This window comes from Galeopterus variegatus, unplaced genomic scaffold (assembly GCF_000696425.1).
Source record: "Galeopterus variegatus unplaced genomic scaffold, G_variegatus-3.0.2 Scaffold5813, whole genome shotgun sequence".
NCBI lineage: Eukaryota > Metazoa > Chordata > Mammalia > Dermoptera > Cynocephalidae > Galeopterus > Galeopterus variegatus.
This window is the reverse complement of record NW_007731924.1, coordinates 3,110-20,166: the sequence shown is the minus strand read 5'-3', so window position 1 is coordinate 20,166 and position 17,057 is coordinate 3,110. Positions and strand designations below refer to the sequence as shown.

The following is a 17,057-nucleotide window of genomic DNA, read 5'->3' as shown; positions in this document are numbered from 1 at the left end:
TGTCTGTACCTTCCTCTTAATTTTTCTGTGAACCTAAAACTGCTCTAAAAAAATCTTTTTAGAAAATGTCATCTACTTCCTTATCCTTAACTAGATTTAATGTCTTTCTCTTATGCCTCTGGGAGTTCTTTGTACTTTTCTTGGAGAACTATATCTTCTTTTTAAGTATAAATCAGATTTTGTCCTTGCTTTGCTCAAAAACCCTCTGGTAGCTTTTCACTGCTGGAATACAATAGGGAAGTCGTCCAGTGGCCCAGCTTCATCTCGCTCATTCCTGGGCAGGGATAAACTCTCTGAATGCGTTTTCACCTCAGGGCCTTTTCACTTCTCATACCCTCTGTTGGGGTGTTCTTTCCTCCAGGTATTCACTTCTTTCTGCTCCCTACTCAGGTGTTACCTGGTCAGAGAGTCCTTCCCCGCTCATTCTCTCTGTCTTCCTGTTTTATTTTTCCACATGACATTTACTACTCTCTGGCATGATATTATGTCATTTTTAGTTTGTCTCTTGCCAATTTCCTTCCACAAGAATGTCAGTTCCATGAAGGCAGAGACTCTTGTCTGTTTCGTTCACTGTTGTAACCCCAGCACCTTGAAAAAGTATGTGATCCATATTAAGCCCTCAGTAAGTGTTGGTTGAATGAATGTTGTCAAATGAATGGTTACTTAGGGGCCTTGTGCAGTATGCTGAGGTTGCAGGTAAAGATAAGCTGCAGGCTGAGCTCTTGAGTTTTCAGATGCTGGGGAGAGTAGTGGCCAGACAGAGCTCTTTGGAGGGCTGAGGGGTAGATAACAAGCTGGTTACAGATCCACATGTGATGGCCCAATGGTGCCTCTCCCTACCTAGGACTTGTCCAGATTCCAGATATGTGCTATACCTGAGGACCATGGCTGATTGGGGGTTGGCTGGTTCCCCCGAGTCTGAGCTTTTTGTGAGGGTGCTTGGGGAAGTTTAATGCTGTCCTTTATAAGATATGTATATGCTTCTCTTCCAGGCCTTGGGATTTTTGCTGTGGATCATCTGCTGGGCAGAACTCTTCTACTCTTTCTGGGAAAGAAGTCAGGGTGTGTTCCTGGCCCCAATATTTCTGGTCAGCCCAACCCTCTTGGGCATCACCATGGTAAGTAGGAGTTGGCTATGAACCCTTGGCCCTGTTCCAGGCACTGTGGAGACAAAAAAAAAAAAAATAGTAGCTGGCATTTGAGAAGATCTCACTGTAAAAATCTAGAAATCTGGCTTCTCTTGAAAAACTCAGACCAGGCAATACTGGACTTCATTGTCTTTTAGGGCAGTGATCAGCTGGAGGTGGGATATAGCTGCAGCTTTTAGATGGGGCATGTGCTGTCCAGTTTGCCACAGTCCCCACCATGCCTTGTTGCCCTCCCTGCCTCTGAGGCTGAATGGCAGATGCTATCTTTCATGTGCTTGCCGTACTCTGTTCTTGTACTAGCTACCTCAGTCATTTATATGAACTGCCTGGGACCTAATGGCTTCTTGAGTTTTCAGGCTGTGGTGTAGGGGGTGGGATACCAAGCTGAATGGGAAACTGCCCTGCCCCAGAGGGGTCCACAATTTAGACAGGGAATCTACTTAATTAATTACAGCTGACATGTGTTGAGTGCTTACTCTATGCTTGGCAATGTTCTTGGTGTTTTACATGTCTTGAAATTCATCTAATTCTCAGAATAATCCTGTGAGATANGCCTTGTTGCCCTCCCTGCCTCTGAGGCTGAATGGCAGATGCTATCTTTCATGTGCTTGCCATACTCTGTTCTCGTACTAGCTACCTCAGTCATTTATATGAACTGCCTGGGACCTAATGGCTTCTTGAGTTTTCAGGCTGTGGTGTAGGGGGTGGGATACCAAACTGAATGGGAAACTGCCCTGCCCCAGAGGGGTCCACAATTTAGACAGGGAATCTACTTAATTAATTACAGCTGACATGTGTTGAGTTCTTACTCTATGCTTGGCAGTGTTCTTGGTGTTTTACATGTCTTGAAATTCATCTAATTCTCAGAATAATCCTGTGAGATAGGTACTACTTTGTCTCCATTTTACAGTTGAGGAAACTAAGGCACAGGGAGATTAAGTGAGCCACTCAAGGTCACACAGCTAATAAGTAGCCAGGCAAGGGGTAGAACACCAGAGGTCATGCTTTTACCCCCTGCATTCTGCAGCCTTTAAGCCACGACCATTGAGTGATTAGTTCTTTTTTTTTCCTTTTTGTCTTTTTTTTGTGACCGGCAACGGGATCGCAACCCTCGGTGTTGCGCCCGCACCTCGCTCAGCCAGTGAGTCGGCCCGAGTGATTAGTTCTGAATTTAGGTCTCTTTCCATGTATGTACCACATGCCTGGATCCTCTGAGGCGTCTGGAAGGTTCTTGGAGAGCATAGCCCTGGAGCATTATAGAATGAGGAAGGAGCAAGTTGGAGGCAGGACATTCTGATGGGGAGGACAGTTTGTCCAAGGAAGGATTGGAGGCTGAAAGGGAGTTGAGGGGAAGGAGGGCGAGCCATTCGGTGAAGTAAGAACACAGTGTGGAAGTTCATGAGGTGGACATTGGATGGGACAGAGTGAAGGGTCAGGAATGGTGAGGTGCACCCAGATTGTGAAGGACAGTGTTTGCTTTGTGCCAGGCACTGTCCTGGTCCCTTTACGTATTAACTCATATATATATAAACATATAAACTCATATATAAACATATATATATATATATATGTTTGCTCACTGTCCCTGTGTTATAGTTAAGCAGATGGAGGTACAGTGATTAGTTCTGAATTTAGGGCTCTTTCCATGTATGTATCACATGCCTGGATCCTCTGAGGCATCTGGAAGGTTCTTGGAGAACATAGCCCTGGAGCATTATAGAATGAGGAAGGAGCAAGTTGGAGGCAGGACATTCTGATGGGGAGGACAGTTTGTCCAAGGAAGGATTGGAGGCTGAAAGGGAGTTGAGGGGAAGGAGGGCGAGCCATTCGGTGAAGTAAGAACACAGCGTGGAAGTTCATGAGGTGGACATTGGATGGGACAGAGTGAAGGGTCAGGAATGGTGAGGTGCAGCCAGATTGTGAAGGACAGTGTTTGCTTTGTGCCAGGCACTGTCCTGGTCCCTTTACGTATTAACTCATATATATATATATATATATATGTTTGCTCACTGTCCCTGTGTTATAGTTAAGCAGATGGAGGTACAGAGAGGTGAAGGAACCGGCCCAAGGTCACACAGCGAGGTGGTAGGCTAGATTCCAACCCAGCCCATTTGTTTGTGGGGGCTCTTAACACCTGGTTCCCCTGCTGGTTTTGCTACCTTCCATGTCCTCAGAGCCTGGCCCCATGCCTGGCATGCAGTAAGTCCTCCATAAACGTGCTGAGGAAGCGGGTCATTACTGGGCTTTGCTGTGTTGGCCTGAAGGTCTTGGGCTCCACATTGTAGCAGGCGGGTATAACAGTGGACTAGTTTTGACTGGAATAGCTCTTCTTCCATTAGCCATCTCTGTTCCTGGTCTTTTGATTATTCTTTCATGCCTGGGTCTATTGCACTGGGGACACGGGGTATAACAGTGGACTAGTTTTGACTGGAATAGCTCTTCTTCCATTAACCATCTCTGTTCCTGGTCTTTTGATTATTCTTTCATGCCTGGGTCTATTGCACTGGGGACACAGGTGTGATGGGCTGAGGGTTGGTGGGCCTTTGACCCCCTAGGCTCTGAGCTGGCCTGCGGGACCCTCAGCCTCTCTCCCCACCTGCTAGCTCCATGACAGAATGGTGGCACAGCTCTGCTACCAGTGCTGCAGAACATTCTTCCTATAATCCTCCCCCTCCCAGAACTGAATATGCAGGCACTAGGCATATGTGATGGGAGGCAGTTAGCAATTTCTTTTTTTATCCCTACTGTGTGCCAGGAGTTGGAGATAAAAGAGTGTAGTCTAACTGTGCAAACAGACGTTAAATGAACGATTCCCCAAAAAGGCACAAAGTGTTTACATGTGTGCAAAGTGCTGTGTGGGTGAAGTTAGGGGAACCTGGTTTGGTCTGGGGAGTAGGGAGCCGTCCCTGAGGGAAGGACGATGGAGCCGAGGCCCGAAGGATGAGCAGAAGATTAAAAAGCGTAAGATGCTGAGGGTAGAGGGCCATCCAGTGGGGAGAATAGCATGTGTAAAGGTCCTGGGGTCACAAGGAGAAATTGAGTTGTCCTTTGTGGCTGGAACAGAGACGGCGAGGAGAAGAGGCAGGAATGGCGGCTGTATGGAGGGTAGAGGCTGACCCTGCAGAACCTCAAGCGTCAGGGCAAGTGGATTTTGTTTTTTCACTCCTGAAGCTGGGGTCTCAACCTTTTTCGTGCCAGGGACCCCTTTCTTCTTTGCCGGTCTGGTCTCCTTGTCAGAGTAATGTTCTTGCAAACGTAACATAGATAGGATTATGAAGGAAACCAATCACCTGTATGCATATACCTATGAAGGTTTTTGCAATACACATTTATATTTGTATTTGAGGTTTAATTTACATACAGTAAGATTCACTTTTTTTCATGGGCAAGTTAATGGGTTTTGATAAACACATATTGCTGTGTAACTACCACCTCCACCGCTGAGATATAAAATGAACAGTTCCATCACCCCCAAAAGTTGCCTCATGCGCCCATTCGGAGTCAGTAGTCCACACCTCCCTTTGCCCTCAGACCTGGCACTGCTGGTGTGTCCTCTGTCCTTATCGTGTTGCCTTCTCCAGAATGTCATGTGAATGAACCTCACAGTCTGGCTTCTCAGCATGCAGGTTCAGCCACGTTGTTGTGTGTATCAAAAGATCTTTTATTTTTGTTAATTGCTGAGTAGTGTTTGATTGCATGGCTTCAGCTCATCTTGTTTTGTCTGTTCCTCAGTTGTAGGACATCTGGGCAGGGAAACTGATTATATTTAAATACAGTTATCAAAATAGCAAAAACCAAATTCAAGTGAGGAGACATGTACTTCTCTATGGATGCATTTCAAATCTGGCAGTGGGAGTTGAGGGGTCCTTAATTTCCAAACAGCAGTGACCATACATAATAACTGGAGACATCTTTGGCTACTCCAATGGGATATGAAAATATCTGAGATTTCTAATGGTGACATAGTACTGTTGATACCATTGTGGCATGTTGCTTTCAATTCAGATTAGTGTTTGCTCATCAGGGAATGTGAAGTTGTCATTTTTTCCCTTCCAAGTTCACGGACCCCTGGATTCTGCCCACAGCCCATCCTTGGATGCCAAGTTAAAACCCCTGGCCCACATGGGAAAGGTTTTAGCAAGAGTGGCTCATCCCAGTTGTGTATATTTAAAAGCTGACTGTTGCCTTGAGTGCAGAATGGGTTTTCAGGACAGAAGTAGAAACTGGGAGTCCACGGATGGGGTCACCTGGCTCGAGGAGATGGAGGCTGGGACCAGAGTAAGCAGCAGGTAAACTGAGGCTGGGCCTTGAAGGCCAAGCCAACGAGAGTTGCTGATGGACTGGATGTGGGGAGTGAGGAGGATGAACAAGGATAGAGGTGTTTCTGGCCCCAGCATCTGGGAAGTGAGGAGGGTGGCGTGGGTGGCCTGCCACTCCTCAGAGACTGGCTGGTGACCAGGCATTGGGATCTTCTCTGGATAGCTTTCTGCCTCTGGGGAGTGGCTATGGTATCTTCCTCTTTCAAGGAAAAGCAGTTTTATTGTTTATTTTTCCTCCCCAGTTATTAATTCATATGTCAAGTGGAAATAATAACCCCTGATACCAGGAATGAAATAAACATCCCACATGAAATCCCTCCACCACCATCGTCCTAATGAAGTTCCTTGAAGACGAGATGTGTGGCCATAGGCAGATGAGGGCAGATGGTGTTCTCTCTCCAAACCTTAGTTTCTTCATCTGCAAACTGGGGCTACTAATGGGCCCCCTCGCAGGTTAGGTAGTGAGTTACTGAGTTAGTGCATGTGACGTACTTTGTGTTGGTGAATACAGCAGGCGTTTAATGAAGGACAGCAGTTATTACTGTCACTCATAGTAAAATAACTAGTAACTGTTTGGGCTGGGATTTGAGCCCAGGTCTTTGAGCTCTAAATCAAGGGTTGGTGAACTATGATCCAGGACCTGGCCCTCTGCTTGTTTTTATTGATAAAGTTCTATTGGCACACAGCACATCCGTCCATTGACATACTCTCTCTGATTGCTTTCATGCTGCAATGGCAGAGCTGAGTAGTTGCAACAAGGGCTGTGTGGCCCACGAGCCTAAAGTATTTATTATGTGATCCTTTAAGAAAAAGTATGTTCTATCTTTTTTTCTTAAGAAACTGTAATTTTATTAACATTATTTTTTATGTTTTAGGAATCTGATTGCTTTCATGCTGCAATGGCAGAGCTGAGTAGTTGCAACAAGGGCTATGTGGCCCACGAGCCTAAAGTATTTATTATGTGATCCTTTAAGAAAAAGTGTGCCTATCTCTGTTCTATCTTTTTTTCTTAAGAAACTGTAATTTTATTAACATTATTTTTTATGTTTTAGGATGTTGTCGTGGAGCATTTGGGAGGGAGGGGGAGAGGGAAAAGGGGAAGGAAATAGGATGGAAGGAGGAGGGGTGGATTGAGGCCTGTGGCACCCCCCTCATTCCCACAGGGGAGACTGGGGGGGGGTTCCAGTGGTGGCTTGGTCATTGCTGGGCTGGGTGCAGATGGCAGGGGGTGTGTGGCAAAAGCCCTTTCCCCCCACCATCCCAGCTCGGGAACCTGGGGCCCTTCTTCCTGAGGCTTGGTCATCACTGGGCTCGTTGCACGTGTCGGGGGTGTGGCCTAGGCCCAAGGCCCCCCACCACCTCGGCTTGGGAGAGCCCAGGGAGCTTCCTGTGGCAGCTTGGTGGTCACCATCTGTTCTAAAGTGAGCTTTCCCTCTAACTTTTCCATCCTATCCCAGATCCATACATGGTCTCATTCAGTTCCCACACCTCTCCAGGTAGGTTGTATCATCATCTTCATTTTGCAGATGAGGTGTGGAGTCTCCTAGAAGTTCTGTGACTGGCCCAGGGGTACCCAGCGAGGTGGGGTATAGCTGGGACAGGAGCCAGATTCTCCCTAGGCAGTTCTTGAATCACTGAGCCGAGGGCAGCCTTTACTCTAGGGTACCTGGGGGCCTTGGGGTGCCGCCTTCTCTTAATGACTCTTGTTATCATGTACTTTTCTCTTCCAGCTGCTTGCTACCTTTTTAATTCAGCTTGAGAGAAGGAAAGGAGTTCAATCCTCAGGGATCATGCTCACTTTCTGGCTTTTAGCCCTCCTGTGTGCCCTTGCCATCCTGAGATCCAAAATCATGACTGCCTTAAAAGAGGTGAGTGGTGGTCTCACTCTGCATCCTTCTTCAGTGCCCCTTGGAAGAGATGCTTGTTCCTGGTGTGGCTGTGCGTTGCCACGGGAACCATGGGATGGGTACCACATGGGCCCGGCTTCTTCCTTGGGGACTTCTCAGCTGCACCAAATCCTCACCAAGTCAGCTCCAGCTTTTGTTCTAGAAACTTCTTTCCCCAGGGCCCTATTTGTGTAGCTCCAAGGGGCCCCTGTGGGTCCTACAAGGACAGGAGCCGTGGGCAGGTGCAGTGCTTCTGTCAACAGTAAACAGAAGGACACACTGGCTCCAAATGTCACAGGCTGGGAAGGAGCCAAGCTGGGACTGGTGTTTGCGGAGTGGCTGTTCCCCCAGGGGGCCCTGGACTTGTCCCTATGTTACCTTTTTGCCATTAGCTGCTACTCTGGCTGGAGAAGTTGTTTACATTGGCTGCTGTGTGCTGCTCCTAGGAATTTTGAAGAGTGTGCACTTTTAGAATCTAATTTATTTCCATCTTTGAGCTAATCAAGGACTGGCATGAGGCATAGGAAGGAAAAGAAACTGAACATTTATTGAGCACCAATAGTGTACGGTATAGATACTCTTTAATATGATGGCAGCTGACGTGGACTGAGTTTGTTTTCGAGGTGTCATGCAGGTGACTAAGTGTTTTTTGTGAATAATCTTAGTAATTTCTCACAGTGGCTCTAACGTGATTTCTTAACCTCAGCACTAATTCACATTTTGGGCTGGAGATTTTTGTTGTGGAGGGGCTGTGCTGTGCTTTGTAGGATATTGAGGGGCATCGATGGTCTCCACCCACTGAGTGCTGGAAGCACTCCTCCCCCCAAGTTATGACAGACAAAAAAATGCCCCCAGACACTGCCAGATGTTCCCTGGGAGGCAAAATCACCACTGGTTGAGAATCGCTGGTCTGTTTATAGGTGGGGAAACTGAGGCACAGAGAGGTTAAGTGAGTTGACAAGGTCCCACAGCCTATATGAGCAGAGCACAGCTCTGTTTCACTCCCCAGCCCTGGGGGGCCACCTCCCACCCCATCGGGCACCCTTACCAGGCAGTGGTGAGCAGGTTACCACCCCTGATGTCTCCACCTTTNTTGAGAATCGCTGGTCTGTTTATAGGTGGGGAAACTGAGGCACAGAGAGGTTAAGTGAGTTGACAAGGTCCCACAGCCTATATGAGCAGAGCACAGCTCTGTTTCACTCCCCAGCCCTGGGGGGCCACCTCCCACTCCATCGGGCACCCTTACCAGGCAGTGGTGAGCAGGTTACCACCCCTGATGTCTCCACCTTTCTTCTGTGGTGGGAAAGCCTGGCATTGGGCCTGCAGTGGAGGAAGGGGGCCTGCTGGGGCTGCTCTCCCAGCCTCTACAACCTGCTTCCAGAAGGTGATCTTTTCTTCCTCCTCCCTTCCCTCATGTTTAGGACACCCACATCGACCTGTTCCGTGATGTCACATTCTACGTTTACTTTTCTCTCGTGCTGCTCCAGCTGGTGTTGTCCTGTTTCTCAGACCGCTCGCCCCTCTTCTCTGAAACCATCAATGACCCCGTAAGTGTGACCACAGATGCGCGCATGTGTGTGAGAGAGAAATATTACACAGTACCAGCTATTGTGTATTGGGTCCTGGTTCTGAACCAGGGTCATCCATCCAGGATCTCTTTCTGTCCTCCTCAAATGCTTAGAGACAGGGAATACCATCTTCCCCACTTTCCAGATGGAGAAACCAAGGCTTAGTCATGGCTAGTGAGGCTTCAAGGGACAATCTGCTTTGTGCTTATAAATTGCTGTGTCTTGCAGGCCTGTTAATTTTCTCACTTGGTGTGGTGATTTTAGAAAATGGGAGCAAATACTTAAAAATAAGGAAATTTCACATAAATTCTAAGTTTTCTAGAAAAATGAGAAGTTCTGGCAGATTAGAGCTGCAGTTCCACAGGGTAGCAGTTGGCCAGAGCTGAGTGTGGTCTGAGCTCACCACAGCCCCCACCTCTCCCGATTGCACCCCCGAAGGATTTGAGTTTGAGAACCTTGGTCTGTTCTGTTGGTTTCAGGGAAATTCCTTAAGTGTCGAAGGTGATCAGTGGACTGGGTGGAGATGGTCACTCTTCCTGCTGGTAGAATGAAAGGGGACATGATCATTTATCTCCCTTCTTTTTCTTCTCCTTCCTCACTTTCTTTCCTCCTCTCTCTCTTCCTCCCTCTCTTCTTTCTTGCCTTCCTCTCTTTTTTCTCCCCTCTTTCTTCTCCCCTCTTTCTAACAAATACCAAATGCCCAGGCCTTGATCTGGGCCTGGGGCTGTAGCAGTGAATGACAGAGTTCTTGCCCACTTGAGGCCAACGCTGTCATGGTGGGTGCCAAACATGAGCCCAGGAACCACGTATCTGTTGGGGTGTTAAATGTCAAGTATGATGGCTGGGGGTCCTAAGAGAGGTCAGCGGAGGCCTCCCCCAGGAAGCCACATTTGAGCAGAGACCTAAAGGAGCAAGGGAGCGAGATGAGAACACCTGGAGGAAGAACATTCCAGGCGGAGGGAGCAGTCATGGAGTTTGGAACAGCAAGAAAGGCCAGTATGGCTCCAGTGGCGAGAGGCAGGAGAGGGCTGAGATGGTGCCTGAGAGGTGTGACAGTCCCCTTGTGGGCTGGATGAGCTGTTTGGATTTTTATTCTGAGTGCAACGGGGAGCCTTTGGAACATTTTTTTTTTTTGATGCTTTGTTCGTAGTGAGTCAGCTGTTAATGGGTGAATTGCAGAGGGAGCAGTTTTTGGCTGCATTGGCTCTGTTGCATTTGGTGTGAACTTTGACAAAGACAGAGGCTCTCATCGTAGGTGATGAAGAGTCTTGCTGGACTCGTATAACTTCGTATAATGTATGCTATACGAAGTTATTACGCCCCCTAGGCTCTGCGCTTCTTTCCTGGGTGCGTGTGCCTGGGGGTGACTCACAGAGCTGACTTTGTCCTGTCTTCGTGCTTTCCTTCTGGGGTCTAGACTAGGGGTTGGCAAACAACAGCCTATAGGCCAAATCTGCCTGTTCTTTTTAAAGTAAAGTTTTATCGGAACATGGCCACACCCATTCATTATTACATAGTGTCTATGGCTGGGTCAAGTTACAACAGCAGAATTGCATAGTTGCTATAGGGACTATATTGCTCCAAATATTTACCATCTGGCTTTTTATAGAAAAAGTTTGCCTATCCTTGGTCTAGAACATTTCTTTAGCTCTGATTTTTTTTTACCTTACTTTTTTGTCTCCTTTCCATTTTCAGGGGTTCTTTCTCCTTATGGAAGGCAAGGAAAGGGAATTTACTAGATCCCTGCTGCATACCAGCACTATGCTGAGCTCTTCATATGTGTGTCTCAGTTAACCCTCACGCCAGCCCTGGTGAACTTGATAACCCACTCCAGGGCAGGGTCTTGGCTAAAGAATGGCTTTGTGTTCAGCTATTATCTCCCTAAGGCAGGGTCCACCCCTGTAACATAGTGCCTAGAACAGACCCTGCACGTAGTGGCCCTTTAATGGTAATTTATTGTTGTGTTGTACAGGGAGGCACTTGGCACACATGTCTCGTTCAAGGTGAGGTCTGTTCTGGGCCTCACAGGACGTCAGATTAGGGAACTGACATAGATGGAGATTGCTGAGGGCCTGGCATAGTGTTACGAGCTTTTCTCCCTTCTTTAAAGTTTTGCATTTGTTTATTGTGGTAAAATATATATAACATAAAATTTGCCACTTAACCATTTTAAGTGTACCATTCAGTGGTATTAAGACCTTTTTATCTCCCTCAAACCCCTGCTACTCAAAGTGGGGACCACCTGCAAGAGCACATTAGACGTGCAGAATCTCAGGCCCTGCTCCAGACCAGATCCTGTGCTTTTGTAACAGCCCCAGGGAATTTGTGTGCATAGAAAAGTTTGAGAAGCATTTGTTTAAGTCTCCCAATAGTCTTAAGCTGGCGGTGAGGTGGGGGGTGGGTTATTCTTTTTTAAGGTATAAAAAAAGAGAGGCTCAGAGAGGTTGAGCTGTTAGACTCTAACTCATACCTAAATCTGATGATGTGGGCAGCATGGTGTGATGGAGGAGGAGCCTCAATTTGAAGTTGGGCAGACTCTAGGCTTTCATCCATCCTGCGTCTCTTTATCCCTTCAGCAGACATTTATTAAGCACCTGTTGTATACCATGCTTGGTGCTGGGGATGCTACAGTGTACAGAATAGATATGGTTTGAACTATAGGGGAGGAAACCCTTTTCCTCTCCTCTCTTAGGGTCTATGGCTAGGGCTTGTGAATCAAACCTATAAAAGATTAACAGGAGAAAATGCTAATTATGTATGTGCATGTGGGGCCTCAGAGAATAGAAGTGAAAACCTCAAGGAAGCAAGCGGTTAGGCCTAAGGGCTTGTATACCATTTTAACAAAGAGTGATATTCATGTAGAGAAATGACAAGACCAAGAAAAAGACGTTTTGTGTTTCTAGAGGTTGTAGATTATAAGCAGGTAAATGCATGGGGGAAACTAATGGAAGGTAAGGGTTATTTTATAAGCTTTGTTTGTGCAGACCCATCTTAGTGCTGCCTGTGATAAAGGTGGTTCTCCTCCTGGTATGGAAGCGGGGAGGGGAAAGACCTTCACAAAGGGAAATTTATATCCTGCTTTTAGGCAAATACAGGAAGGGCAAAGAGCTCTTTCTGCATTTGCTGCTGCTTAATTGCATTTAACTCAAAACAGTCCTTATGCCAGAGTGACATATTTTGGATTGGCATATTCTGATCCCCTTCAGAATATACTCCAGTTATCTATTATTCTGTAACAAACCACTGAATTTAGTTGCATGAACAAGAGTATTTGTAATGATGTTTCACAGCCCTGGGCATTGACAGGGCTCAGCTGGGTGGTTTTCACTGTCTTTCCTGTGGTCAGAGTGAGATGTGGCTAAGACTCGAGTCAGCTCAAAGGCTTCCTGAGTCTCGTTTCTGGTGGCTCATTCTGGCCACTTGGCTGGAACCTCACCTGGGGTTGACACCTCCACATGGTCTCTTCACGTACCCTGTGCTTCCTCACGGCACAGTAGCTGGTCTCTAAGAGTGAGTGTGGCAGGAGAAAGAGTCAGGTGGAACCTCTATCATCTTTTATGTCCTGGTCTCGGAAGTCACATAGTGTCACTGCTGCTATACTCTGTTGGTTGAGGCAGTCATGAAGGTCTGCTGGCTGCATGGGGAGGGGATAGAGACCCCACCTCAGATGGGGGAATGGCTGTGTCTTGTAAGAAGAGCATGTGGCATGGCAGAGAATGTTCTGTCTGTCTTTGTTAAATACAGTCAGCCATGTGCCCTCAGGAAGCTTGTGGTCCAGGTTGGAGATAGCCATTAATTGGGTCAGCAGACAAATAAACACATAACTGTGGTTGAGATGAAAGCAAGGAAGGGTAGAAATCAGGTTACCAGAGAATCAACTGGATTCGAGACTTTGGGTAAGTTGCCTTTCTTTTGGGGACTTGTTTCTCCTTTTTGAAAATGGGTTGCAGCTCGACTTGATGGTGGCTGCACCCTCTCCCCCACTCCAGATCTGAGGCCCGTGATCTGGGGAGGAGGAAACTGTGACGTGCCCTCTTTGCTTGTCCTTCTGTCACCCCCAGGGCTCGAATCACAGTGGAGCCTGGAAGATGGGGAGCATCCAGCCCCTGCTGCTCTCCCGTCCTCAGGGCAGCAGCAGGCAATCACATGTTGCCGGGTCCTTAGATGATCAGCCAAGCCCCAGGCATCTGGGGTCAAGCAGGGCCTGGGTGGGGGCCGGCAGGGCTGGCTCCCCCAGTCTCCCTCGTGCTGAGTCACTGCATTGGCCGTCCTACCCAGCTGGCCCTCCTCCCACTCCATGACTCAGATGTCTGTTCTTGGCCTTGGTTTCTCGATGGGGCTTCTCCCATGTGTCCTCCCAGCCCTGAGCCTGACTAGGCTCTGGAGCCTGGGCATGGCTGACCAGACATCCCAGGGCTTTCCCAGGGCCCCTGCCTGACCCCAGCCCCCAGTCCTTTTGTCTTGGTGGCAGTGAGACTATTGCTTAGGGTGGGGGGGGAGTGGGGTCCCATAGATAGGGGGATCAAGGCCAAATGAGGTCATTTAGTAGATATTCATTACTCAGAGTGGAGTCCTTGAACCAGCGACAGTAGCTCAGCATCTGCTGGGAATGTGTAAGAAATGCTGGGTCTCAGGCTCCATCCCAGACCCACTGGGTCAAAATCTCATTTTAACAAGATCCCCGGATGTTTTGTGGTTGGAAAAGCACTAGTTTAGAATACTGAGTAAAAGCTGCTTAGCTCATTTGAAGTAAGAGGTATTTTTAGTCCCATCCATATAATAGGAAATATTTTTTCCCAACATCTTACTATGAATATTTTCAAACCTACAGAAAGTTGAAGGAATTATACAGAGATCAGCCATACTGCAGTGCCTAGAGGTGCAGTTAACAATTTGCTAAACTTTATCACATATCTGTCTATGCAGCTAGCCAGCTAGCCAACCAACCAACCGGCTAATTTTTTTGATATCTGAAACTTTACTTTGGGATATATTAGTATCCTATACCGAAACACTTACAGGCAAATCATTAGCTTAGGGTTCAGTATCTGTTAATGGTTCTGTTTTGTCTTTTTCCCTTAAAGTACAATTTACATATAGTGAAATTCCTGATGTCAAGTTACATTTTTATTTTTTTGGTGGTTGTCCAGAGCAGGGATCTGAATCCTTGATCTTGGTGTTCAAGTTGCCATTTGATGAGTTTTGATAAATGTGTAACTCAAGCCCCTGTCAAGATATAGATCATTGGGCCGGCCCGTGGCTCACTCGGGAGAGTGTGGTGCTGATAACACCAAGGTTCGGATCCCATATAGGGATGGCCGGTTTGCTTGCTGGCTGGGCGTGGTGCTGACAACACCAAGGCAAGGGTTAAGATCCCCTTTCCGGTCATCTTTAAAAAAAAAAAAAAAAAATATATATATATATATATAGAGAGAGAGAGAGAGAGAGAGATCATTACTGAGACCCCAGAACGTTCCCTTGTGCCCCTTCATGGTCAGTCTCCACCCCTGTCCCCAGAGGCCTGATCTTGGACTGTTGATTAAAGCATCATAAACTCCATCTTTTCTCCCTTTCTCCTTCATGCTGTCAGTCATGTAGTAGTTCAGTGTCGTGTGGGGGCGGAGCTGGGCTGGCAATGAACAGACCTTGACCAATGCTCTCAATGAGAGATGGGAGGGGGGCGGTGGGCAAATAAATCAAGGACCGCAGGATGAACAGTGAAGCTCTGAGGGAGGGAGGGAGCTTTAGGAGTGGTCTCTAGCTCAGCGGGGGGTCTCCAAGAACAACACCGGGGGAGGGAGGGNATGAGCTGTTTGGATTTTTATTCTGAGTGCAACGGGGAGCCTTTGGAACATTTTTTTTTTTTGATGCTTTGTTCGTAGTGAGTCAGCTGTTAATGGGTGAATTGCAGAGGGAGCAGTTTTTGGCTGCATTGGCTCTGTTGCATTTGGTGTGAACTTTGACAAAGACAGAGGCTCTCATCGTAGGTGATGAAGAGTCTTGCTGGACGTTGGCCTGGACGACGATGTTGACCCTAGTTAAGAGATTTAGAAACATGTCCCAGTGTGTATTCTGAGAGGCCCTGTTCTTGGATTTCCCTGCTCAAGGAGAAACAGCATTGTAGAAATTAGCAAAGTGTTTGTGTCTGTGTATGTGTTCATATGTATCTCTATGTATATGTGTAATGTATGTGTGTTCGTGTGTATTTATATTTGCATGGGTGTGTTCAGGTGTATGTGTACATGTATGTGCTGTGTACACGTATGTTTATGAAAGTGTGCATGTTTGTCTGTGGGTGTGCTTATGTATGTGTGTTTGTGTGTATGTGTGTGTTTGAGTGTGTGTAAAATTCACAAGGGGAGTGGCTGTGCCTGGGACACCCCACTGGATCCCTGGCCCATGCCTGGCACAGAGACGGCGCCCATCTGTCTGCAGCTGATGTGTGTCTTGTTTATCAGTGTGTGTGGGTGTGTGGCAGCAGAGTGTCCCATCAGGAAACATTTATAGATGTTGGGTTGTTTTGTGGAGCAGGGGATTGCACCAAACAAGTCACACTCACCTGAGTGGCTGCAGACCTTGGTTTACTCTGAGGGTAAACCGAGCCTGGGTGGGGCTGACCATCCAGCATGGAGAGGTCGTGGGAATCACTTGACCCTTTCGGCTTCCTCAGGGGGCCTGAGGACAAGCCCTCTTGATGTGGACTGTTCCGGATGCTTTATGGGGGAGGCAGTTTCTGATGTCTGATCTCCTTCGGGGATCTGGGTAAAAATCCTTTCGCTTCTTTCCTGGGTGCGTGTGCCTGGGGGTGACTCACAGAGCTGACTTTGTCCTGTCTTCGTGCTTTCCTTCTGGGGTCTAGACTAGGGGTTGGCAAACAACAGCCTATAGGCCAAATCTGCCTGTTCTTTTTAAAGTAAAGTTTTATCGGAACATGGCCACACCCATTCATTATTACATAGTGTCTATGGCTGGGTCAAGTTACAACAGCAGAATTGCATAGTTGCTATAGGGACTATATTGCTCCAAATATTTACCATCTGGCTTTTTATAGAAAAAGTTTGCCTATCCTTGGTCTAGAACATTTCTTTAGCTCTGATTTTTTTTTACCTTACTTTTTTGTCTCCTTTCCATTTTCAGGGGTTCTTTCTCCTTATGGAAGGCAAGGAAAGGGAATTTACTAGATCCCTGCTGCATACCAGCACTATGCTGAGCTCTTCATATGTGTGTCTCAGTTAACCCTCACGCCAGCCCTGGTGAACTTGATAACCCACTCCAGGGCAGGGTCTTGGCTAAAGAATGGCTTTGTGTTCAGCTATTATCTCCCTAAGGCAGGGTCCACCCCTGTAACATAGTGCCTAGAACAGACCCTGCACGTAGTGGCCCTTTAATGGTAATTTATTGTTGTGTTGTACAGGGAGGCACTTGGCACACATGTCTCGTTCAAGGTGAGGTCTGTTCTGGGCCTCACAGGACGTCAGATTAGGGAACTGACATAGATGGAGATTGCTGAGGGCCTGGCATAGTGTTACGAGCTTTTCTCCCTTCTTTAAAGTTTTGCATTTGTTTATTGTGGTAAAATATATATAACATAAAATTTGCCACTTAACCATTTTAAGTGTACCATTCAGTGGTATTAAGACCTTTTTATCTCCCTCAAACCCCTGCTACTCAAAGTGGGGACCACCTGCAAGAGCACATTAGACGTGCAGAATCTCAGGCCCTGCTCCAGACCAGATCCTGTGCTTTTGTAACAGCCCCAGGGAATTTGTGTGCATAGAAAAGTTTGAGAAGCATTTGTTTAAGTCTCCCAATAGTCTTAAGCTGGCGGTGAGGTGGGGGGTGGGTTATTCTTTTTTAAGGTATAAAAAAAGAGAGGCTCAGAGAGGTTGAGCTGTTAGACTCTAACTCATACCTAAATCTGATGATGTGGGCAGCATGGTGTGATGGAGGAGGAGCCTCAATTTGAAGTTGGGCAGACTCTAGGCTTTCATCCATCCTGCGTCTCTTTATCCCTTCAGCAGACATTTATTAAGCACCTGTTGTATACCATGCTTGGTGCTGGGGATGCTACAGTGTACAGAATAGATATGGTTTGAACTATAGGGGAGGAAACCCTTTTCCTCTCCTCTCTTAGGG

General features: G+C 47.2%; 1 protein-coding gene across 1 annotated transcript in view; it reads left to right on the top strand.

Moving 5' to 3' along the window:
• The window catches only part of LOC103605438 (multidrug resistance-associated protein 1-like), a gene marked incomplete at its 3' end in the record, with an annotated part of 12,861 nt that extends 3,961 nt beyond the window's left edge, over positions 1-8,900 (top strand). The window contains exons 2-4 of the mRNA XM_008590025.1: positions 993-1,118; positions 7,198-7,335; positions 8,775-8,900. Of these exons, the coding sequence (XP_008588247.1) occupies positions 993-1,118; positions 7,198-7,335; positions 8,775-8,900 (390 nt within the window). The remainder of the gene's footprint in view (positions 1-992; positions 1,119-7,197; positions 7,336-8,774) is intronic.
• Between the last annotated feature and the right edge of the window lie 8,157 nt (positions 8,901-17,057).